General features: G+C 46.2%; 1 protein-coding gene across 1 annotated transcript; it reads left to right on the top strand.

Annotated features, from left to right (window-relative positions):
- The first annotated feature begins 1,081 nt into the window (after positions 1 to 1,081).
- On the top strand, positions 1,082 to 20,537 carry RNASET2 (ribonuclease T2). The gene is made up of 9 exons (XM_008586090.1): positions 1,082 to 1,086; positions 1,966 to 2,026; positions 5,307 to 5,362; positions 6,865 to 6,922; positions 8,102 to 8,172; positions 11,797 to 11,910; positions 15,925 to 15,970; positions 18,661 to 18,735; positions 20,178 to 20,537. Exons 1-9 carry the CDS (start codon positions 1,082 to 1,084, stop codon positions 20,379 to 20,381), a joined length of 690 nt encoding a protein of 229 aa, XP_008584312.1. The 3' UTR covers positions 20,382 to 20,537.
- The last annotated feature ends 4,446 nt before the right edge of the window (positions 20,538 to 24,983 follow it).

The raw sequence follows: 24,983 nt of genomic DNA, 5'->3' as shown, positions 1-24,983 counted from the left end.
GGTTAATGTGGGCATTTAAAAGTAGCCATGAAACAGCCTGACTGCTTTGCTGCTTAGATAGTTCTTCTGCCAGATATTCAAATTCGTTGCTCTTACGTTCTGCATTCCATAAAGCCCTCTGGCATGGGCACAATTCAGCCACGTTCTTTGCCATTTTAAAGCAAGGATGGCCTTAACTCTAGCTTCCAATATCTTGTTCTTCAGTTTTATCTAAAATTTCATCGGAATGGCCTTTACTGTCTATATTTCTCTCAGTATTTTGGTCATGATTACTTAACCAATCTCAAAGGAGTTCCAAATGTTCCCTAGTTGTCTTGTATTCTGCTGTGGATTGAATGTCCCCCCACCCAAACTCACTAAAGCCTGATTTGTGTCACCCAAGCTTTATGTATTAGAAACTTGGCCCCCACTGTGACTGTTGGGACTGTGGGAAATCCTATTGTGGTAATTAAAGGTGGGTCCTTTAAAAGGTGATTAGATTGTAGGACCCTGCTGTAGTGAATGGATTAATAATGGTGGTCAGGGGCGTGGTTCTGAGGGCTTAAAAAGGAGAGCATGTGAGAGTCTCTCTCTGCTCCACCATTTTCTGCCATGTGAGACCCCTGCATTACTGTAAAGCCACCACCAAAGAAAACTCTCACCAGATGTGTTCCCTGGCCTTTAGACTTCCCAGCCTCTGAAACTATAAGCAATAAATTTCATTTTCTTATAAATTACCCAGTTCCAGGTATTTTGTTAAAAGCAACAGAAGTGGACTAATACGTCTTTTAAGCCCTCACCAGAGTCTAGGCTTTTTCTAGCCTGCCGCTCCAAGATCTTCCAACATCTACCTATTACCAAGTCCAAAGCTGCTCGCACATTTTCAGGTGTTTGTAACAGCCTTACTTCTCAGTACAAATTTTGTTTTAATCTGCTTCCTGTTGCTTATAATAGAATACTTGAAACTGGGTAATTTATAAAGGAAAGAAGTTTATTTCTTATATTTCTGGAGGCTGGGAAGTCCAAGGGCCTGGCTCAGCATCTGGTGAGGGCCTACTTCCCGGTGGGGACTCTGTAGAGTCCTGAGGCAGTGCAGGGCATCATGTGGTGAGGGACTCGTGTGTGCTAGATCAGGTCTCTCTTCCTCCTTTTGTAAAGCCACCAATCCCACGCGCGTGATAATCCATTAACCCATTAATCTATTAATTCATGGATGGCTTAACTCATTCATGAGGGCAGAGCCCTCATGACCCAATCGCCTCTTCAAGGCCTCACCTCTCAGTACTGCCACATTGGGGATTAAGATTCAACATAAGTTTTGGGGGGACATTCCAACCATAGCAAGTGTGGTGCTCACTGTTCTAGACATTTTGTGTGTTATGGTGCCGTGTATGTACCGTGTTCTAGGTAACAGTCCTAGTGGCATCTAAAGTAGTACCCTATGATTAGATGTCACTGATTCTACAGAGAAGCAATGAATCTAAACACAGAGTAGGGTGTGACAGTAAACGGCCTTATGTTCAGGTCATGTTTTGCCAAATCAGTTACAAAAAACTTTCCAGTTTTCAGAGCTTTATGAGTTTCACAAATGCAGTTAAGGGAATGTCGGTCTGTATTTCTCAACTGCTTGAACATCCTTTGGAGAAAGGCACTTCATGGCTTAATTACTTCCCTTCAGCAGGGCCCCTCCGGCTGCACCCCTTCTTCACCCCTGACTTGCCTTTCCTCTTACTCTTGTATTTATGTCTTTGCCACGTAGCACTGTGCCATGTCACGTATGCCTCTTCAGTTACGCTGTCCTGTCTGTTACCTTCTTCCTGCAGTGTGCACTTCCGGGGGGTGTGGACTTTGTCCGCAGCAGCATCCTAGTGCCAGAGGCGCTCAGTGTGGAATGAATGATTGAATGAGAGAGGACGTTGGATGAGTTATTTTTTTCTGTAACTTTAAAAAAAGTTCTTGAAAAATAAGTTCCTTGTCTTTTAACAGTGGCAACCATGAGTGGAAAAAACTAATTATGGTTCAACACTGGCCTGTGACAGTGTGCGAGGTGAGTTCTTCTGCCCTGACTGGCCCCTCTGATCCTGTGAACCTGTAAGGAGCTGGTATCCATGCACACGTGCCCGCCTTGGGTGATATATGTCCTTCCTGTGTTGGAGGCCAGAGCTGCTCCCTTTAAGCTATGCCTCCAGGTAGGAGACTTGCTCCACGAGGGCTGCTGTAATGAAGTGCCACAAATTGTGTGGCTTAGAACACCTGAAATTCATTCCTTCACAGTTCCAGAGTCTGGAAGTCTGAAATCAGAACATCAGCAGGGTTGGTTCCTTCTGGAGACCTTGAGGGACTTTGTTGCATGCTTCTGTCCTAGCTCCTAGTGGAGACCTGCAGTCCTGGGCATTCCCAGGCTCATAGGTGCATCGCCCCAATCTCAGTCCTGAGTGTTCACAGGCTCATAGGTGCATCTCCCCAATCTCAGTCCTGGGTATTCCTAGGCTCACAGGCACATCACCCCAGTCTCATTCCTGAGCATTGCTAGGCTTATAGGTGCAGTACCCCAATCTCAGTCCCAGGCTTACAGGCACATTACCCCCATCTCTGCTTCCTCCCTCGCATGGAGTTCTACATGCTGTGTCTCTCTCTTCTTCTTAGGACACCAGTGGTTGGATTTAGGGCCCACCGTAATCCGGTATGACCTCATTTTACTTTGATTACACATTCAGAGACCCTATTTTCAAATAAAATCATGTTCATGGGTATGGAGGTTAGGATGTGGGTATATCTTTTTGGAGGCACAATTTAACCTGCAGCATCCCTCCGCTTGTCTCCTTCCTCCATGTCATTGGAAGTTATTAAAGTGTCTCCTGTGAGCAGAAGGGAGCTGAACACCATTTCCTACCTCCTTTGCTCTGTTGGCACCCACACCTCCTGCCCTCCAGGCTGGCCTCTCCTTCTGTGGCTCTGTCTTGCTCTGTGCCCTGGGTCCTTTTAGGATGTCAGTGCTGCAGCTCTACCCGTTACAGCACAGGCAGCTGGGGTCCCCATCTCAGCCTGCTCCCCCAGGCCCCGCTCCGGCTCACCCTTCCCGTGGGTAGTGTGTAAAGCCGATCCTGGTATTCACTGCGCACTTATTCTTTTTTTTTTTTTTTTTTTTTTTTTAAAGATGACCGGTAAGGGGATCTTAACCCTTGCTGTTGTCAGCACCACGCTCACCCAGTGAGCAACCGGCCATCCCTTTGTGGGATCCGAACCCGGGGCCTTGGTGTTATCAGCACCGCACTCTCCCGAGTGAGCCACGGGCCGGCCCACTGCGCACTTATTCTGAAGCGTGTCATCATATTGCTGAACTAGCCCTACCTCTATTGACGTGTTTCTGGAATTTTGGCTGAAAGTTTTACATTTTGAGTCCTTGTAATTACTGTGAGATGGAGGTAGCCAGTAATTGCTGAATGGTTTGATCGTTCCGTGTTCTGTTTGGAGCGCACAGCACTGAGCAGTGGTGACATTCTCCTGCACTTCCTCACTGACTTACTTTCTGCACAGATGAAAAGGAAATTTCCCTTGTTGCCCTCACCTCACTGTGCTATTGGTCTGGAAACTCATTTCTAGCAGTGCCTCTCTCACCGCCTTGGACGGCTCAGCTTCAGTTTGCACACTTCACAGCGGCTTGTCTCTGTCCCCTCCGGCGCAGTTCTGTGCTGTGGGGTCGGGGTGGGGTGGGCAGGAGCAGCGGAAGTCGCATGAGTTTGCTGGGAATGTAGTGGGCACTCCTGGGACGGGGAGGGGCGGCTGGCCGGCCACTGCCTACTGCAGGATGTGTGTGGAGGAAGAATCACAGCCACGCGTGTCCTCGGCCAGCAATGGGGGCTTGGCCTTCAGAGCATGAGACCCGCAAAATGTGGGGGCATCCCTGTGCTTGGAGCATAAATATCTTCCTACCTTGAGGCTTAGCAATGAGATTTAAAGTAAAAAGTCAGTGACTAGCAAAATGTCATGGTAGGTAAATTACTGTGGAGAGGGCGGCCGTGGTCGGGGGTTCCATTGGGCCAGTCCAGGCGTCCTCCTGGGCAGCAGGGCAGGGCCTGGGCTCCTTCTCTGGGGAGACACACACACTGTCCTGTGGCCACCATGTCCTCAGCGCCTGGCACAGCCCCTCAGAGTCTCACCCGGTGCTGAGGAGGGCTTGCCAGCAGGATGGGACAGCCACACCTCGACCTGAGCTACCTCGACCCGAGCTACCCCGCCGAGGCGTAGCTGGATGGGGAGCCAGTCCGCAGGCCCAAGCTGGGCACCAGCTCGCCCCTGGTCAGCTGCATCCATGGGCAGAAGCCTCCACCTTGGCCTGAGCTTCCTCACGGCTGGGACTGGGCGTCTGGGGAGGTGATGTGCAAGACGTGTCACTCCAGTCCCCCTCTTCATCACCCTTATTTGTCCTGTAGCAGGCCCTCTCACCTAAACCAGTCCCAGCCCGCTCTCCACACAGCCACAGAAAGAAGCTGCCTCCCCACACAAGGCTACTCAGAGGAAAGGGACAGGGCGTGGGGCCTTGCCGCCCCTCCCGGCTCACACTGCTGCTCTTTATTTGCTCATTCACTGTGGGGGCTGGACATGGGTTCCTTTTCATCTGGTCTGATCTATTTCTTGATGATTGTTTATTGAGAAAAAACTCTATTTTATTTTTATTTATTTATTTGGGGTTTTTTTGGTGGCTGGACGTTAAGGGGATCCGAACCCTTGACCTTAGTGTTAGCAGCACCACACTCTAACCAACCGAGCTAACTGGCCAGCCTGAAAAAACTCAGTTTTAGCTAAATAATTAGGAGGTCCCTAAATAGTGTTGTACTGAGGTTTTATCTGCATGACTTTAACTTTATTATTAAGATTACAGATACACTCCTATTCTCACTTCATCTTTGTTGGCTCCAAATTTTCAATACATATTATTTCACTAATGTATTTAGACCTGGTACCTGAACAAGCTTGAGTTTAGCAGGCTATTATCAGCCTTTGTTCTCACACATTTATTTTTGATTATATGGTAAGCAAATTTTTTGTGGTTAAATAGGAGTGTTTCCATCAGATTGACTTTGTGAGCACATAAAAAAGTAAAAAATAGCTGTTTAATTCTGTTAACTAAATTGTTTAAGGATTAGCCTTGCGCACCCAGTGTAGTTTCCTCATGAATGTGTTGCTGGAATGAATTTATTGTAAATTAACATTGTGTTTATCTCGAGTTGGTACTGAACCTGTACCTTGTTGAAAGGAAGAAGGGTTACTAAATGTATTTCAATAAACAACGCGCCAATTATTTTCTCTCTGTCTTTTCTCCCTAGGAAGTTAAAAACGACTGTAGAGACCCTCCGGATTACTGGACAATACATGGATTATGGCAAGCACCTCATGCAATTAAAACTTAATTAAACAGTCAAAAGAAGCTAGCTAAATTGAAATTCTAGCTTGAGTCTGTCTTAATATTACGTTCGTTGTTTTTGTTAGGAGTTTCTTCAGTAGACCAGATCCTTATTTAAAAATATCTTTAGTCTTTCTAACATTACTATAATTTTGTTGATTAGTTCTATTTTGATAGTATATAGTTTAAATATGTGTTTAGGGATTCTGGGTACATTTTAGGATCACTAAATTTTAATTTTCCTATTTTTTCCTTTTGGGGCCTGTTACAAATAAACACATAAAAATAAATAGATAAACGTGTACCATATATATCTACATGCGTATCTGTATTGTACATATGTCACAGATAATCAAATTTACTTTTCTGGTTTTGTCTGTATTTTGTGTAGTTGATTCTTTTTGATTTGTGCATATACTTGTGATGTTAATCTGTGCAAGTTAATTTGCCCCATCAGAGTTAGTCCTGTAGGGGTCATTTTGGCTTTTACTGGTACACACTTATTCCTTAGGAACTTAAACAGGGATTGGTAGAAAACAAATTAAACTGGGACCTGGGTACCTGGCCCAGGCTCGCTGGGTGACCTTGCAACTTTGGGCCTTCCATCTCTGGGACTTTGGCTTTCTGGGATTTCTCTTGGTGCCCTTGCCGTCCTCAAATGCCGTGATGTATCTCTGCTCATAACGGCTGTGTCACTGCTGAGCCTGTAGTGAAAACGTACAGTGCTACTCTCTCTTGTCCCCAGTGGGCGAATGTGTGCGGGTTCCAGATCGCTGGGCCAGCCCCTTGGCACTGAAGACGTGCTCTCTTCCCTGGCCTGGGGGATCTCTGGAAGGGGAGGGCTCGTAGAAGGTAGACTTGGTGACCTCATGAACTAAGCAGCGTCTAATGAGTGAGAGTTGCTATGTCCGGAATTAGGCATGTGAGAATAGAATTAAAGTCCAAAAGCAGGGTGTGTGTGTTTGGTACTTAAAAAAAAAGAAGAAATCATACTAGCTCATGTGACATATACCAGGCACTTTCTGAGCGTGCTAGTTATCTGCATTGTCTCGTTGAATCCTTGTCACCAGTTAAGGAGATACAAACCCTCGCCATTCTCATGCTGCGTCTGTCACATTGGCTGAGGTCACATAATTTAGGATCACTGTGCCAGGAAACAGCTGAGGTTGGTTCCAGCCCCAACGGTGCTGACTCCAAAGCTCCTCCTGCTGGGCTGTTTGTCATGCTTCCTCTCCTGAAAAGCCAGCCTGTTTGCATCATTCCCGGGCATTTTTAACACAATTTCTTCCCTCTCCAAAAGCTACTCAAACCGTGACTAATTCTTGTACCTATTAAATGGCTTGCATGGGAATTCCCAAGTAAAATTTCTCGTTTGGTTCTCCGCAGACTTCAATGAAAGTGTTTTCTAATGTCATGTAGAAGCCATCCCAACCAAGACTAATATTTCTTACTTTATTTTATTTTTTTATTTGAATTTCAAGGCCTGATAAAAGCGAAGAATGTAATCGATCATGGCACTTTAATTTAGAAGAGATTAAGGTATTAACTTTTAATTATATTTCTACTACAGAGTGTTGAACTAGATTAACTGTCTTCTTTAGAAGTGTATCTTCAAAGTCATGTTTAAAATTGCGGGGTCATGAATTGAGCCCCTGGTACTGTTTTAGTAATTACTGACACCTAAGACAACCCCACCAATTAAATAAGAACTGGCCTCTCTTCTCCTTTGCCCTGGGCCCAATCCACTGGCCGAGAGAGCTGGGTGAAGCAGGTGACGCGAGCAGAGCTGCACCCCTCCCACGCCCTGTACCCTGCTGCCCAGACCCCAGACTCGCCCGCCAGCCCTGACTAGTCCCCAGGACTCCTGGGTCAAAGGACTGCAGGCGGGCATCTGTTCACCAGCTCTACCCAGCTGTGGCTTAGAGAGTAGGCACGTGGTACCTAGGGCCGTCCTTTCTTGCTATGGGGGGGGGTGTCGGGGGCAGTTTCTGAGCAGGGAGGAAATTGGACAGAAAGTCCAGACAGTTGCCTTCTCCCTCGTTTCCTCTGTTATTAACGTCCATTTGGGTGCTACATTTGTTACAATTGATGAACGAATATTGGTACTTTATTATAAACCAAAGTTTTTAGTTTACATCAGTTTCACTCTTTGTATTGTGCAGTTTTGTGGGTTTTGACGAATGCATGAGGACAGTACCTCCCATCACGGGCATACAGGGTAGTTTCACTGCCCCAAAAGGCCCCTGCACCCCATGTGTTCCTCTCTCTCCTGCTTTTCTCAGGCAACCACTGATCTTGTTGCTGACTCTTATGATTTTGCCTTTTCTAGAATGTCATAGAGCTGGAATTAATACAGTACGCAGCCTTTTCACACTGGCGTCTTTCACTTAGTAATATGCATTTAAGGTTCCTCCGTGTCTTTTCATGGCTTATGTATTAGCTCATTTGTTTTAAGTGCTGAGTAATATCCCATTGTGTGGATGTACCATGTTTTGTTTATCATTCACCTGTGAGAGCTTGTATGATTACTCAAATTTCACTTTTAGATGGATCTTAAGAAACCTTTCATGCACAATAAACACATTTTCCTCACTTAAGTGTTACTCATTAGCAGAGCTCAATTCTTCAAATGAATGTTTATCAAATTTGCCTCCTAGGATTTAAGTTTCTTAGGTCCTGCATAGACTCTTCCTTATTTTATTTTTTTATTACAAATAGGACCTTTTGGGGGAAATGAAGCAGTACTGGCCTGACGTAATCCATTCATCTCCTAATCGCACCCAATTCTGGTAAGTCTAAGTTTCTGCCAGCCATCGTGAGTCTGGAAACACAAGTGGGGAGCTTCATAAACGCGTTCTAACTGGAAACTGTGTGGGATGCATGGAAAACAGACAACAGAATCCACCTTCAGAGGCTGAGAAGTTTGAACAGCCTTTTATCTAGAGATGATTCAGTTATGCCAATTTTGGTGCCTTTCTCCAGTGGATAAAAAAGGAGGGCAAGTGGAATTTATACACTTGTTTCCTAATCTATGTACTATTTCATTCATGACTTTGGTTTAAAAATTTTCTCTGCTGAGGTTTAACTGAAAAATACTTGTATATCTAAGAATTACTCCAAATGAGACAGGAGAGAATATTTCTTAAGGAGATCGTGCGGCTGTCTTAAAATATATTTTTAAAAAAGAAGACTTACCGGGAGGTGATCTCATTCGTGTGACTTAGGGAGGAGAGAAAGAGAGATTTTCATTTGAGGCTGAATCCTTAGTCTGTCACAGTGAAACACCTTTAAGTTTAGCAGGAGCTGACCTAGGACAAAAACGCCGTGTTTAGTTCAAGATAGCTTCCAAAATCACTGCTTTTTAAGAAGAGAAAGTTGTCATTCCTTTTATTCACATTATATTAACTGAAGGTAATTCTCTTTTTTTCTCCATCTTCCTCCAATATGGCAATTTATAATTTAGATCACAGCTAATCAGATTTTGACCAGAAAGATTAATTTAACCTAGAAATAATTTTGTGTAAAATTTCAGGAACATTAAAAGTTAAGTTCAAAGAAGAGCTTTTTAAAACAAAATGGAGTGAAAGTGGCGTCCCTTGTCCCGATCCGTCCGTGTTCAGTCTGACATTTCACTTGAGGGTGTGTGGCAGGGAAGTGGCTTTATATTTAGTGGTTTTAGATCTATAGATTGAAATCACCTTTCAGTAAGAGAACCACTCTTAATGAAAATGTGGACAGTTCAGGTCTCAAGCACTTGTTCTGCACAGCCTGTGTTCTAGAAAATGGTTTCAAAATAGATAATGGCCGTAATTAGTTGAAGTGGAGGAAAATAGGAAAAAACATGTATCATTTCACACTGTACTTCAAATGATCAATCTATGGTAATTAAGTATGCGAAATATAATTTTTCTAGTTGTCACATGACGGAGTCGATCAGATTTTAGCCAGGTTGCTTAAAATAAGTCAGCAACATATGTAAAGAGGCATTCTGTGAGCTGGATCCTTGAACATGTAAATCAAAACAGTGTAGGCAAAGCATTTATTTTTGTGCTGCAATAATGGCACATAGCCTGAAAATCTTAATTTTTCAGGTTGGATAGTTAAATTACATACTTAAAAAACTTTTTAAACAAAAAAGGTGAATATCACACACTAGTATTTGTGCTTTCAAGTACTCATAAGGGCAAACGGCAGCTGCAGACTGTTCACGCAGTGCTCCTGTCTGGACTGTCCCCTTGTACCGCAGGGCCTCCCTGTCACCAGGTTGTCTTCATCATCCATGTCATCTGAAGCACTCCACAGAGTGGTGACCTCGGGTCCTTTTCCACCTCAGCTTTTCAGTCGCAAATGGAATCAAACGTGCAAAGTAGGGTGTCTTGGTATTACTTGGTGCTTAAGATAATTCCCTAAGATTAACCATTTTGAAAATATTATGTACACAGCCCTCTGCAAAGTAGGATTTTGTAAAATAAATAACCGGGTGTCTTGGTATTACTTGGTGCTTAAGATAATTCCCTAAGATTAACCATTTTGAAAATATGTACACAGCCCTCTGCAAAGTAGGATTTTGTAAAATAAATAACTAGAGTTGGGTCATGCCCAGTTTGGTGATGCAGCCTTGCTGTGGGATGTGTCTTTGGGCCTCTGTGGCCCCGAGGTGTCATTTCTTGTCATCGCTGAGGCGGGCCAGGCAACAGTGGGAGGATGGTCCCTGGGAAGTCTATTCACGTGCCTTACCCTGTGCTGGGTGGATGCATCAGGGCATCTCTGAATATAGAGGGCAACACACCAAGTCACTTCTGGTTGGTAACTGGCACTTTTGATGGTAAACAAAAAAAATTCCAAATGATGTGTGATTAAATGTTTTGAACGACATTAAGATCAATATTTTAATGTATTCTTATGTCCATCGTCTGTTGAATTAAGCTTGCTTCAGAAATCCTAATAGTTGACATTTACTGAACGTTTATTGTGAGCGAGGAACTATTTTTGCTTGTATAAAAGTGCTTTGCATACTTCGACTCACCATTCCTGCCAGTATGCCTATGGAATAGGTTCCAAAATTATTCCTGTTTTATAGAAACTAGGTCAACTGTAATTGAAGCTATACTTCAATTAGTTTGAAAGAATCTCCCTTTTCTACTACACACGATATAGATAGTTATCAAACGGTTCACTCTCGAAACTGCTGCAGATGGAGAAACTTAGTTACTGATGCGTTCTTAACCCTCCCATGTTCAGCTTTTCCAAGTTTTCTTAGTCTGAGAGCCTTACATCCATTGCATGTATTTAAAACTGGTACTATGGATGAATTTTAATAATGAATTGATGCACATTTAGATTGTATTTTTGAGACTTCATGCGAGTGCTTTATAAATAGTTGTGTGAATGTTATTAATTAAGACTTCACGGATTTATCACTAGTAAAGCTGAGGAAACCTGATGCCCATTTCATGTTTGCACGCCAATGGTGGTTAACATCTGAATCAACAAGGTGCGAGTCACTCTGGAGTGGTGTGAATTCTGCTCAGCAGCTCATTGGATGGCAGTGTGGTGTGGTGGGAAGGGCTCTAGCCTTGGAATCAAGAGTGCATTCAAGTGCCAGCTTGGGGACTTGCTGGCTGTGTGACCTTCAGCAAGTTCTGGACCTCTCTGCACTTTAGTCTTCCCATTTCTAAACTAGCAATAATATTTTCACCTTGCTGAGTTGTGTAAACCAAATGAAGAATGTGAAACGTTTTATAAAACTTTAATCTGCAATAAAATGTAAAGAATTATCATCAATAACCATATTTTTCTGGAATACAGGTTGCTGTTTTTTTGTAGATATTTGGTTAGGCTAGTTTGTCGTTTTATTACAACAATTCTATCCTTAACGTAGAAAGGACATACAATCTACAGCAATTTAGTAGAAGCCAAAATGGGGAATGGGCCGACATGTTTCTTAGTAATTAGTCATTCTGCCTTTTCCTGGCTAGCTGCTTAGAAATGATGATTTGTTCCAGTCTCTCAAATTCCCTGGCTATGCAGCACCCGCTCACTGCAGGAGACTGCACATTGCTGCGTCAGTTGGTGGGTGTTTGAACAGTGGCATTTTCTTTTCTCTCAGCTTTGATTTGTTAATTGAGCCAGCTGCAGTGGTAGAGGTGGATTTGAACTGATTTGTCATGAAAAATGTGAAGAGAAGATGAGCGTGCTCTTTGGACATTGTGCTGTGTTTCCTGGAGCCATGTTTCTTAAGTGTAGGGGATTTAAATGATTGCCTACGTGGCAAGTTTTATCGTTCCTACTTTGTAGAAGAAATCACATGCCTATTACATGTGATTCTTCTGTGCTGGAAGAAACCCATTGGAATGTTTTCTATCACGAGTGGGTTTCATCGCTTTCTAACTGCTAGTTCTCCACTCTCACAGGAGGCACGAGTGGGAGAAACACGGGACCTGTGCCGCACAGGTGGCCGCCCTCAGTTCCCAGAAGAAGTACTTTGGTAAAGGTCTGGCCCTGTACAAGCAGCTTGACCTCAACAGGTGGGTGCATCTCCTCCCGGCTGCCCCTCTGCAGGCCCTGTGGGTTGTGGCTGCACAACTCTGCTCTGCAGAGCCTGACAGCCAGGGTCACGGGGGATGGTTCAGACCACACCGCCCGCTCCAGCAGCCCCAACTCATGGGCTCTGGCGCCTTGAAGGGCAGCCAGTGGGATCGTTCCTGAGAAATACTCGAGGCCCCTACCAAGCCTTTCTGGGTCATTCCAGACTGTGATCACAGAGGGGACACAAAGACATAGGCTGTCTCTCTGGGTATTACCTTACCATCAGTCAGTGAGTCGGCCCTGAGGAAAGTGAAGACTGGCAAGGGCATGCCCTTTTCAGCCCTAATTTCTGACAAAGCATGTTGCATCGGCAGGATGGTTTCCCTAGAAAGACTGAACACAATCGGTCTTTGCATCTTTGCTGTAGAGCTCCTGGAACAAGGAGGAAAGGTGATGGGCGAGGATCTTTAAGCCCAGGAAATCACCCAAACCCGTGGACACTCGCCATGCCTGCCCTTGCCTCAGTTCTAGAGAAGTGACTATGTTGTCCCCACTCAGGAAGCAAGACCTTGTAAAAACAAAGTGCCTGTGAGGGCCACATCCCGGCCCCCTGATTATCAGAATGTGGCTCCTGTATTAGGCCGTTTCTGTTGCTTATAACAGAAATGCCTGAAACTGAGTAATTTATAAAGAAATAGAATGTATTACTTATGGTTTCGGAGGCTGGGATTCCCAAGTCCAGGGAACACCTCTGGTGAGGGCCTTGTTGGTGGGCTGTACCGTGACGCAGGGTGTCACATGGTGAGTATGGCAAGAGCGCAGAGAGAGTAACTCCTCACTGGCTCTCCTTTGAAAGCCACCAGAACCACACCCTGACCACCATTAAAACATCAACTTATGAATCCATTCACTAGACATGGTCCTCACAATCTGGTCACCTCTTCAAGGCTCCACCTTTCAGTTACCCTAACAGTATTTCCCACCCTCTTGACACTGGGGTTAAGTTTCTAATACTTGGACTTTGGGGACATAGTTCAAGCTGCAGCAGCACCGACAGACCTGGGCGAGCTCTTGCCTTGCCTGTGTGGACGTCTGTGTCATGCCAGTGTTAGGTGTTCTTATTGACCTTCCTTGCAAGTGGTCATAAACATAAACCAGTGAATTGGTGTTGGGAAAGTAGAATAATTTAATCAGGGCCCCCCTCGCCTTGGGGCAGGTTAGGGGTGGTGCAGCATTTTTTTGGGCAGGTTATGTGTGGGTGGAGTTATTGCACCTGCACAGTGTCGCCACCTTGGCTGGAGTTTACTGCCTCAGGCGGATGCCACGCCTGTGGCCGTGTTTTCCAACCCAAGGCTTCCAAGGTCCTGTTTGCCAGTTACCTACCTCACAGACCTGATTGTGAGGAGTCTGGTGACCCAGCCTGGCATGTGAGGGGTCTGTGACCCAGTCTGTGAATGGGCTTGAGGGGTCTGTGAGCTTCAGACCCAGCCTTAGCTCGACACTTGGCCCAGTCGGTGCAGGATTACAGGTAAGTAAAAGAGCCCAACAATTGGCGACATCGGCAGGATTCTGACATTAGTCCGAATCCCAGCACTATTTAAGTACATGATCAAATCTGCTTAAAAGATGAATAGTCTTCCATTGGTTCTGTACACATGTGCTCCACCTCCTCGGCACACAAAAGCATCTGCAAGGGACATGTCACCATCTAATGGGAATGGTGCTGTTTTGATCAAAAGGTCTAACAGCTGGGATTTGGATCAGATGGCACCGGCACCGGAATAGGAGGGGCCGAATAAGTACATCAAAGAATACCCCCTGAATAAGATTTTAAAATCACCAGCTCCCAGAGGTCATTTTAAGTGTGCCTTTGATCCTGGTTCTGTCACTAACGAGCTGCACAATTTGATTATCTGACTTCATTAGTTCTTATTTCCATGCTGTGAAGTGAATGATGGGTCACCCTTAAATTCTGTAATCTCTTCTAGATCTTAAAGTCTTCAATACTCAGTACATACACTAGGGAAGTTACTTAAACAGAAACGTGTTACAGATTCTATATATTTTGATTAGCGTACAGTCTGTATATTGTATATATATAACTTGATTTACATAAGTTAATCTGTAGGGTTTTTTGTAGAGGAAGCAGTGTTTTCTTGCACTAAGCAAGACTTTTGGAAACATTTCTTCACCCAAAAAGTGTAGATAGTAAGCACTTCAAAAGTCATGAGATTTAACAGAGGATGTCTGTAGTGCACTCCTGGAGCACAGAAGAGGTTCAGTTAAAAAAGACACTGTCATTAATGAAAGACTACAGAATAAGACCTGCCTTGGAGCCTTCAGAAGTCAAGAACGATGCCCTTTATTTCCAGATACGGATCTCATGGCCTGCTTCTGCTGCAGCCTACGAGTAGTTTGAGTTCAGACTAACTGCAATGTGGGTTTTATTTAATCACACAGGAAAATAAAAATAAGTAGATACTACTAAAAATTTTAAAAGAAATAATTCATCCTTTTATCCAACAAATATTTAAGTAGCTCCTGTTGATACTTTCTGAAACTCAGCAGCTTTGCATATATGCACACACACAGCCCTGGAGTCACCGTGGGGTGTCAGCCAGGCCACCCGGCCTTGGCCCTGCCATGGGTGGGGACGGCGCTGCCTCTGTTTGTTCACTCAGTAAATGTTCACTGAGCGCCTGCTGCATGAACAGCACCACTGGGAGTAGAGTGTTTGCTTAAGACTATAAAGAACAATTACAGAAAAGTTAAATTCTTTCCCAGTTTCTCCAAGGAAAATCTAAAATTCTTACCACTCATAAAATTAAAATTAAGGGCCGGCCCGGTGGCGCACTGGATAGTGCGCTGCTTGGGAAGCGCGGCGGCGCTCCCGTCCGAGGGTTCGGATCCCACATACAGACCGGTTGCCGCTCACTGGCTGAGCGAGGCGCGGGAGCAACACCGAGGCTTGCGATCCCGTTGCCGGTCCCCGGTCCGGTACGGGGGCAACACTGAGGGTTGCGATCCGTTGCCGGACACGGAAAAAAGACAAAAAGACAAAAAAAAAAAAAAAATTAAAATTAAGAGGTCAACATTTAAATTAGACTACTCGTGTTTTTCTTTATAAGTCATTGCTACAGATGATCTTTTTTGATAGGTTAGCCTGTGAAATTTTCATAAACTATAACAACTTTTTACTCACCATATTATGAAAGCAGCATACCTGAAAAATTACGAAATATCCTGATGTGAAGTTCTCAGAGTACCCATGGATAAAAACCAGGGGATTAATGGGATTAATGGCAAACTGTCCTAACTCAGAAGAAAGCACAATATACTGTATTCTGGGCTAGGTGCCAAGTTTCCCAAACTCTTTCTCTTTTTACCTTATTTCCTCAGTCACCTTAGTGAGGAGGGTGTTGCCCAGTAGAAATACATGTTGAGCATCCCTTATCCGCAGTGCTTCGGACCAAAAGCATTTCAGATTTCTTCAGACTTTGGAATGTTTGCATTATACTTAACAGTTGAATATCCTAAAATCCAGAATCCAAAATGATCCAACGAGCATTTCCCTTGAGCATGACCTTCGAGCATCATGTTGACACTCAGAAAGTTTCATATTTAGGAGCATTTCAGATTCAGACTTTTGGAGCTCAACCTGGATTATACGAGCAACAGATGTTGTTTTAAATTTTCCAGTAGCATCATTAGAGCAGAAAGAATACAAAATCAGTTGCTATCTATCTTGTAGAACAGGTGTGGCCAATCGGTGGTACTGGGTGTGCCAGCTGCAGTCAGCAGTGGCCCTATGTGTGCTGGGGCGAGGGGAGGTTGGGGCCTGGGAGCTGTTGATCTGAGGTCCTTGTTAACAGGTTTATTGTCTAAAGAAATAGAAAAAAAGTGCTTTCCTTTAAGAGTGTCTTAATTTTTACTATGAAATATGATGTTTAAAAAAACAGAAAGGAAAGTGGACCTTCATAATGCGGCTAATTTTTTTTTAATTTAAATTTTAGTAAGCTCCAAAAACTGGGGATAAGACCATCTATCAATTACTACCACGTAAGTCTTGCTTTGCTTTTTATCTAAGGTGTGCCTAGCAATGTCATTTTACCCTGTGAGCCACAGTTGGGTTTTAAAGCAATGCAACATAAGCCCCCCTCCTACTTAATTTTTACGCTTTAGATAGATTTTATTTAAATTTTGCTTTCCTGTGCATATTGAGTATAAAATGAAGGATACTTAGACCACTGATTTTGAAGCTCCTTGGAAAGAAGTGTGTGGTCCAGGTCCTGACAGAGCAGGTGAAATATACAGTTTGAAAAAGTAAATTCCATTTTATAATATAATGTTATGTTTGAGGAAAAAACAACATTGGTTTGGTTTTTGTTTTTGTAATAAAACTATGATTTTTTTCATGATAAAACTGCAGAAATTTAAGCATGACCAAATCTTATTGGCTGGTAGGGATCACAAAAGTAGTCGTTTTCAACTCCAGGTGCCAATCTTTGCAAACAGAGTTCTCCTGGGCCGCAGCCACATGCATTCTTGTGTGCACTGCCCAAGGTTGCTGTGCTTCCATGATGGGGCTGAGTGGTCGTTGTGGTTGCGTAGCTGCCACGGAGACAAACGTGTCACCCACAAAGCCAGGAATGTTTGTTCTGGACATTTACAGAAAAGTTTGCAGACTCTAGCTACAGAAAACATCAGATTCTTTGAGATAGTTTTTTGTATTTATCATAGAATGTGGATATGAGAAAAGGTTGAAAGTCACTGCTTTTGTCAGTTCTGTGTTTCTGGGGTCATGTCTGGACACTGAACTGCTGTTTTGGTCTCTTGACAGTTTGTGAGACAAGTGGGCATCTTCATCTTTGCACTGTCTGCCCGACTGCATGGCCATTTCCCAGTCAATCCTTTTCCTCCCTCCATGGAAAGGAGGGCGGAGGGAATAGGGACTTTTAGGAGGGTGTCAGTTGGGCTGCCCTGGAGAGACTCTTCCAGGAAGCCCTGGGAGGAGTGTTTGCAGGACCCTCTCCCATCTGGATGCACATTCAAATAGACAAGGGAGGGCTGGCCTGTGGCTCACTTAGGAGAGCGTGGTGCTGATAACACCAAGTCAAGGGTTAAGATCCCCTTACTGGTCATCTTTTGAAAATGAAAAATAAAAAACAAATAGATGAGGGGGCATGTTCTACTTGTTGTTCAGAGAACCAGTTTTTGTGATGATAAAGCCACGGGGCCACCAGTGTATGCTAAGCTCCTTCTGCGTGCTGAAGGTACCTTGGTAGGCGTCAGAAGTAGCAGGATGGATAACGCAGAAATCCTGTCCTGTGACAGTTAGTTAGACTTATTGTCAGAAGATTTTCTGCTTTTGCATCCAGCATCCGGGCACTTGTCCATGCATCTGTTTTATGGGAAATCGGTTCTGCTGGAGCATCCAGGCGAGCTGCCACTGCAGACATTTCCTGGGGACTGCATTATTGAAAGGGAGCCCTAAAGCCTGTGCTCACACTGGGGAGGAGTGTTCCAGGAGAGGGGAGGTGGGCTGGGCTGAAGAGGAGAGAGCGGGCACCTCTTCTGGGAACTGGGGGAGGAGCTAGGTAGGCACCTAGAGGTCAAGGGCCTTAGCTGCAAGGACTGCTTCCTACAGCAGCAGAGTGAGCACTAGCACTGAGCATTCTGAGCAGGCCTGTGTCCTAGACAGTCACCATGGTGGCCTGGTACTGGGGGGAGACTGGAGATGAGGACTCTCCAAGGAGGCCAAGGGGTGGGCCACGTGGAGGAGGAGGGACATGGGCTGATAGCCGAGCAGCTGGAGCAAAGGGGACAGTGCCATATGGGGCTGGAGATGGGGGGAAGGCTGTGCCCTGCCCTGCCTCAGCCTCCATGGGAGTGATATTTCCTGGCATCAGGAGCTCTGCAAGGGGGGAGGATGATCAGATTCAGCCTAGAAGGCTTCCAGCACATGGCATAGACAGCTCAGCCTATGAGGGATAGAGGAGAGGGAGGCGGTCAGGGGAGCAGGGCTGTTGGAGCTGTAAAGGAGCCTCTGAGTGAGGGTGTGGATGGTCTCAGGGCTGCAGGGGTGCGGGTGGTATGGGGGGCGGTGCAGGCAGAACAAGGGAGCCGGTGATCCTGCTGAGGCGCCTGTAGGGACGTGTGCTGCTGCAGCCAGAGCACAGAGGCTGAGGGGTGCTGATGTCCTAGAGGTTTGCCTCTAAGAGAGCATGGGAGAAGCAGAGGTGGGCTGGGGAGGCCAGAGCCCATGGCAGTCCAAGTTTGCAGTTTAGAGACATGGGGGAGGGTGGTCGAGGGCCTTCTGTGCAGCAGGAAGTGTTCACTGCTGGGGTGGGGAAAGGCAGAGGTTTGAAGGGTGGGCAGGGCTAAGAAACAGCAGTTAGCAGACAAGGGTGGCTGTGGTGTGTGGCGTCTCAGGCAAGGCCCCAGGGGGGAGTGGGTTGACCGGAAAGGGACAGTGAGAGGAGGAGAGTCAGGTTGCTCTGGGCCGGAGTTGAGAGGAAAGTATCCGTCAGGAGTACCTGGAGTACGTTGTGGCCTGGCAAATGAGCCTCTCCTTGGGGGCTCAACCTCAGTCCTGTCTCCACGAGCCAGGGAGCACCCCGGAGGCCAGGGCGTGGAACTGACTGCTGCGTGAGTTTGTGAGTGTCAGAGAGCTGCGCTCTGGACAGAGCAGAACTGTCAGGCTTTTTCTGTTGATGTTTCTTTTCTAATACAATTTTATTTAACGTCAGATTGAAGATATTAAAGATGCCCTTGCCAATGTGTATGGAGTGATACCTAAAATCCAGTGTCTTCCACCGGAACAGGTCAGACATGCTGTGTTTTGTCATCCTTTCTGTCTTTATTAAGAGGACAATTTCCACTTTCCTGACAGCTTTGTCTTCACCTGGAGTTCTCAGGGCCAGAACTGCATTTGTGCATGCACAGGCATTGTGTGTGTCTGTGTGCATATACATGCATGTGGGTATGAGCTGTGTGTGTGCACTGGTATGTGCGTGTCTGTGTATGTGCATGCATGTGTGTCTGCATGTGAGTGCATTCAAGCATTGCTGTGTGATTACAAGCATGTGTATGTGCATGTGTGTGTGTGTGTGTGTTCACGCATGTGCTGTGTGTGCATGGGCATGTGTCCATGTGTGTCTGTGCCTCTGTGTGTGCAGGCAGGCAGGCATGTACTGTGTGCATGTGCATGTTTGTGCGTGTACACGTGTGTGCATACATGCAGGTATGTGCGGTGTGCATGAGTGTATGTACATATCTGTGTGTGTGCAATATGTGCCACATGTGCACATGTGTGTCTATGGGTGTGAGGGCATTCAAGCATTGCTGTGCGTGTTCATGAGCATGTGTGTGTGCATGTGTGCACACTTGAGTGTATGTATGTACAGACATATGCTGTGTGTGCATAGGCATGTGCATATGTATGTGGGGGTACATATGCATGCGTATGTGTGGAAGGGCATGTGCTATATGTGTATGGGCATGTGCACAAACGTACACATGTACATGTGAGTATGTGCTATGTGCATGGATGTGTGTGTATGTATGCAGGTATGTGCTTTGCATGTGCACAGCCGTGTGTTTTGAAGTAACCAATGATTCTTTGATACCATGCTAGGATAAGATTCATTTTCTTCCCACTTATCCCTAACAAGAATCTACCTGTTCTGGAGAGGAAGGTGGAGTAGGGAGTAGGTATGTTACTATAGTTAAACATATCTGACTTAGGACATTTGTAAGTTTTTATGTTGCCAGTCCTAATAATTTTAGTTGTAGTTATTTGTCCAATTTATACACAAAATTGTAGTTTCTTTCGTCACCTGATAAAAAGACAACATTCTTAAAGCAACACGCTACTCTTTACCTATAAAGCCATTTCTTCTCCCAGCATCTTGGTGTGTATGCTGTGTATGCAGTTTTGTCTGCATGTACCTCTGTGGTGTGTGTATTGCTTGTTAATTTTTTCTAAGATAAAAGCAGTGGCCCTTCACACAGGGCTGTAGGCATCCAGTGGTCTCCAGAGGCCGAGCCTGAGGCCGAGCTCCACCGCCCACAGCCAGGCCACCTGTTCCGATTCAGTGCATGCCAGCCTTCTGTAAACAAAGGGAATTTGTTCCAAGAGTTTGGAATCTTAGATCTGGAACCCCTGCTTTTGTTATCAAATTAGTTCTAAAATTTCATGATCATAAAACCTCGATGATAGTCTAGGATTTGAATTCTAAAATATCTCTCCTTTTTTTATCTTTAGGGTGAGGAAGTGCAGACGATTGGTCAGATAGAGCTGTGCATCACCAAGGAGGACCAGCAGCTGCGGAACTGCACCACACTCGGGGAGCCACCGTCCTCCCTGCAGGAAGTCTGGCCAGTGGATGTGGCTGCAGCAGACAGGGGTCTGTCGGTCTGCAAGGATGGCCCAGTCTTTTACCCCCCGCCTAAAAAGACCAAGCATTGATGCCCATTAATTTTTTAAATATTCTGTGTTTTAAAAGCAGGCGAAATTTACAAACCACTGCTTTCTAAAAAAAACCTCCAAAGTGAAATCTTATGTTTTAACTCCTCCTTTAATATAACAACAAGCCTTTTTGCTTGTTTTGCTTTTTTTCTTCCATGTCTGGGATTGGTTTTTTTAGTCCATGTAGAAATGGGATGCATGTGGGGTACATTGAGAGAACAGGGTTGTTCCATGCCCAGTGGCTGCTGGGTGGCTGTGGAAACACAGATGTTCCTTTTTTCTTTTTTATTAAGCTCTTCTGCATCTTGAGAAGATCAGGCAGGCTCCCTGGGAGTTTTGGCAGGTGGTACAGATTCAGGAGATTCTCTGGCCTGTGTTTTCCTCTCAGAGCTTTCGGCTTCCTGGTGTGGGGATCTTGCTGGGACAGGAACCCTGCTCCAAGCAGGAGACCAGGCGATGCCCAGTGTCACGCTGGGTCACAGACGCTTCAGACCCATTCTGTGCAGACTGAGTCACAAACCCCTCAGATGCAGGTTGGGTCACAGATCCCTCATATGCAGGTCACGAACTAGGTAATTGGAATGGTCCTGGGAGCCACTGGCAAGGTTGACATGCTTTATTCGGACATGAGCTCAGCCCCCCAGCCAGCCTCCACAGCAGCAGCAGCGGCCCCCTGATGGCCTCCTGGGGGTACTGTGGATCAGAGCTGTTTGTCTTTTATACTTAAGTCAGATAACCATGAAACACCTGGGTGTGAGTTGTATAACCAAGGAACACCTGAGTGCACGTGCACAGTTAAGGTATTTACAACAGTCATGCTAAGTCATGCTTGGCAAGATTATAAACAGCTGAGGGGGCCTGACCATCTGTTTTCATTTGCCTTACACTCCACCCCTTCAGGGTCCCTCACCATACAATCTACACATTGGGAATCTTCTGCAAGTGTTCCCTCCGTGAGGATAACTGACCCTTGCATCCATGTAATGTCTGTACCAGTTGTATGTTCTATACACCTTGAGGCCTGTCCCCCCCATAGCTCTACCCTTTCAGCTATATTTAGTGACATTCCATCCCAACAGTCCCAAAAGTCTTTAGCTTGTTCCAGCAACAACTTAAAAGTCCAAAGTCTCATCTGAGACTAAAGGCAAAACTCCTTCAAGCTATGAACCTACCTGAAAAAAAGTCAAAAACAAAATTATCTAATTGCAAGATACAGTGGTGGGGCAGACGTGGGGTATACGTTCTCATCCCAACATGGAGGAATAGAAAGGAAAAACAGGTCCCAAACAAGTCCAAAACCCCAACGGGGCAGACATTAAGCACAATGGGGCATCTGGGCTCCCAAAGCATTGGGCAGCCTCACTCCAACATCTCTGCCAGGAGCAGCCCATTGAGCTGCCCTGGTGCCTGCAGCTTTTCCAGGCTGGTGCTGCATGTTGCCAGTGGCCCTACAGTTCTTGGTTCCTGGCGGCGGCCCCGCTATCTTGTCTCCACTAGACATTTCCCCAGTGGAGGCTCTCTGTGGGGGCTCCGACCCACTTTTATGCTCCACATTGCTCTGTAGGTGACCTCTGCAGTGGCTCCACCCCTGAGGCAGGTCTCTGCTTGGGTCCCCAGGCTTTTCCATACATCCTCTGGAATCTGGGTGGAGACTGCCACGCCTCCACTGCTCTCACATCCTGCAAACTTAACATGACATGGACGCCACTGAGGTTTTCAGCTTGTGCTCTCCAGAGCTGCTGCATGAACCACACTTGGAGCTGCTTGAGGCAAGGCTACTCCAGGCAGAGCAGGTTCCCAAGGGCAGCAGCACTCCAGGTCTGTCCTCTGGAAAAACTCAGTTCTAGGCCTCTGGGCTTGTGATGGGAGGGGTGACCTTCTAGACTTCTGAAATGCCTTCAGGGTCTTTCTTCCATTGTCTTGGCTAGTAGCATCTAGCTGCCCCATTCCTGGCTCCTGAGTTATTTGAACCAGCTCAACATATGCCTGCCATTCACTCAGTCTCAGGCAGTACTCCAGTGTTCACTCACACAGCTTGAATAGCTGCATTCACCCATCCATCAAGGAGTACTTACCCTGCCCCTGTGCATATTTGCAGGGACAGGTGAGTAATAGAGCTGCACATAACCAGCACCATCTTAGACAAGCCCAAGTACAAAATGGTGCCGCGCACCTCCTCCCATCCCCCATTCTCTCTTACAATAAGCCTCATGGTTTTGGAGAAAATGAAACTTTTGGCTTTTCCGCATGCGCAGAACTCTCCATCCCCATGACCTAACTCAATCCCCACTCTGGAATTACATCACCCAGCTCTTGGTGCCAACATACCAATATAAGCTCTACCACCCCCACACCTGGTGCTGTCCCCCATTTTCAGGGCAGCCCCGGGCTGCCTGCCACTCTGAGCACAGCCCGGCAGATTTCTTTCTTTAATAAAGCTTGAATGGTACCCGGCATCTCGGCTCATTTTCTCTCAGTGAGTGGTAAAGGAGGCTAACTTTTCCACCTCTTTCCCAAAGCACATCACACCATCCACTCCAGGTCCCATAGCTGCAGCAGCTAGAGGCTCTCCCTGTTTCTGCTGCTTTACTGTTTCCCCAAGTCAACCAATTTGACCTGGATATAAGGGACATAGGTGGTGAATTGGGTCACCTGTGGGTTGCCTAATGGTTGTCCACCTGCTCCAACAGGCTGCTCGTGCTTCACTTTCTGATGCACAACAGGTCATGCCAGGAGATGCACAGTCTCCTCCAACTCACCATTGGGTTCATCATCGTCCCCGGTATCGGAAGCAGGGATGATGTGTTGCTGCACTTTAGCCTCCAGAACAAGTACCCGCACTTCCAACATGTCTGCCTTTTGTTTCAAATCTCAAAACCACGCCGCCTCATAAAGCCTGGTCCATGTTTGCCCGCAGCACAGCAAGCAACAGCCAGCCCCTGGTCAACAGGAAAGCAGCCACTGGGTACCACATACTCGAGGGTAGTCACATTTCCTCCCCCTCCTGAGGGCTAACAGCTCCCTTACTTGCTCAGGATCCTGCTGACTATGCCAATTGTTGGGCTGGGTCACAGAACCTTCAAACTCATTCTGTGCAGACTGGGTCACAGACCCCTCATATGCAGGTCACGAGCTAGGTAATTGGAAAAATGCTGAGAGCTGCTGGCAATGTTGACTTGCTTTATTCGTACATGAGCTCAGCCCCCCAGCCAGCCTTTGCATCGGCAGCCTACAGTAGCCTGCACAGCCCCAGCACCCCCCTGGTGGCCTCCCAGGGGCATCCTGGGGGCACTGTGGATCAGAGCCATTTGTCCTTTATACCTCGTCAGATAACCAGGGAACACCAGAGCACACGTGCACAGTTAACGTATTTACAATAGACAAGCTAAGTCATGCTTGGCAAGATTCTGAACAGCTGAGGGAGCCTGACCATCTGTTTTCATTTTCCTTACACCTGGGCAGGCCTGCAGGGCATCTCTACCTCAAGGTTGGGGTCGGTTCCACAGGTTCCACATGGCCAGAGACTCCAGGGCACGGCCCCCTTACCAGCTTCTCGTGTCCTTGAAGGTCCCTCGGGTACTGAGACAGGGCTATTAGGTGACTTTGCTCTTTGCCAGAGGAGATTTGGGGGGCTGTTCTCACAGTGCAGCCGGGCAGGACTGATCAGTACCTGCTCTTCTGGGTTATACNATGTGAGGTCCCCCCATCGAAGGCCCTTGTAAAGCTAGGGCTTACAGACCCCTCGAGTCTGTTGCACAGATTGGGGTACAAACCCTCCACACACAGGTCTGTAAGCTAGGTAATAGAAAAGAAAGGTTCTGGGAGCCGTAGATATAGAAAAATGAATGGGTTTTACTCAGATCTAGGAGCAACTGCCCCAGTGGTGTCTCTGAGAGTTCTGAGAAGCGCCGTGGATCAGAGCTGTTAGTCCTCCATACTCAGGTCCATAACCCTGGACACCTGGGTGCCCAAACACAACTTCCATTAAGTAGTAACAAGGAACACGCGAGGACATTTACAGCAACTGCTCGGCAAGATCCGAACATCTGAGGGGCCCTGACATTTTCCTGTTTTTCCCAACAGCCCTTTACAATGCATGAAAATAAAGGCGCCACACTAGGAGCTGGTTTTCTAAGAAAGGCCCTAGACGACACCTGGCAGCTTCTTCAGAGAGAACGTAAGCGGCATCATCAGGGACTTGATCAAAAGCAGCACCTTTATATTCTCTTCTCTGTAACAGAGGGAGGAGCTTAGCTCTGCTTCCTGTGTGCTGGGGGGTGTCGGGGGAGGGTCCAGTGTGGCCTCGCCTTGGGCCTTGTCCCTCTGTCCCTGTCCTTGAGCTGCTTCAGTCCCCTGTGTCTTTCCATTGGCTTGCCAGCCTTTGTGATGATTTTTGTGTGTGAGCGTTTGAGAAAAGGGACAAGCTGGGTCTTATCTGGTGTCTGGACTGGCACAATTTCCCTCATGGTCCTTAGTGTGGAACCCTTGTACCCTGGAGGCATTTGAGAGACAGTGATTGTATCTTTTGAGTCCCCTTGCAAATACACCAAGCTGAAGTCTGTAGAGTTTCATCTTCATTATTGGCAGATGGGCTCAAGGCTA

The sequence above is a fragment of the Galeopterus variegatus genome, unplaced genomic scaffold (assembly GCF_000696425.1).
Source record: "Galeopterus variegatus unplaced genomic scaffold, G_variegatus-3.0.2 Scaffold3825, whole genome shotgun sequence".
In the NCBI taxonomy this organism is placed as follows: domain Eukaryota; kingdom Metazoa; phylum Chordata; class Mammalia; order Dermoptera; family Cynocephalidae; genus Galeopterus; species Galeopterus variegatus.
This window is presented reverse-complemented; position numbering and strand designations above follow the sequence as displayed.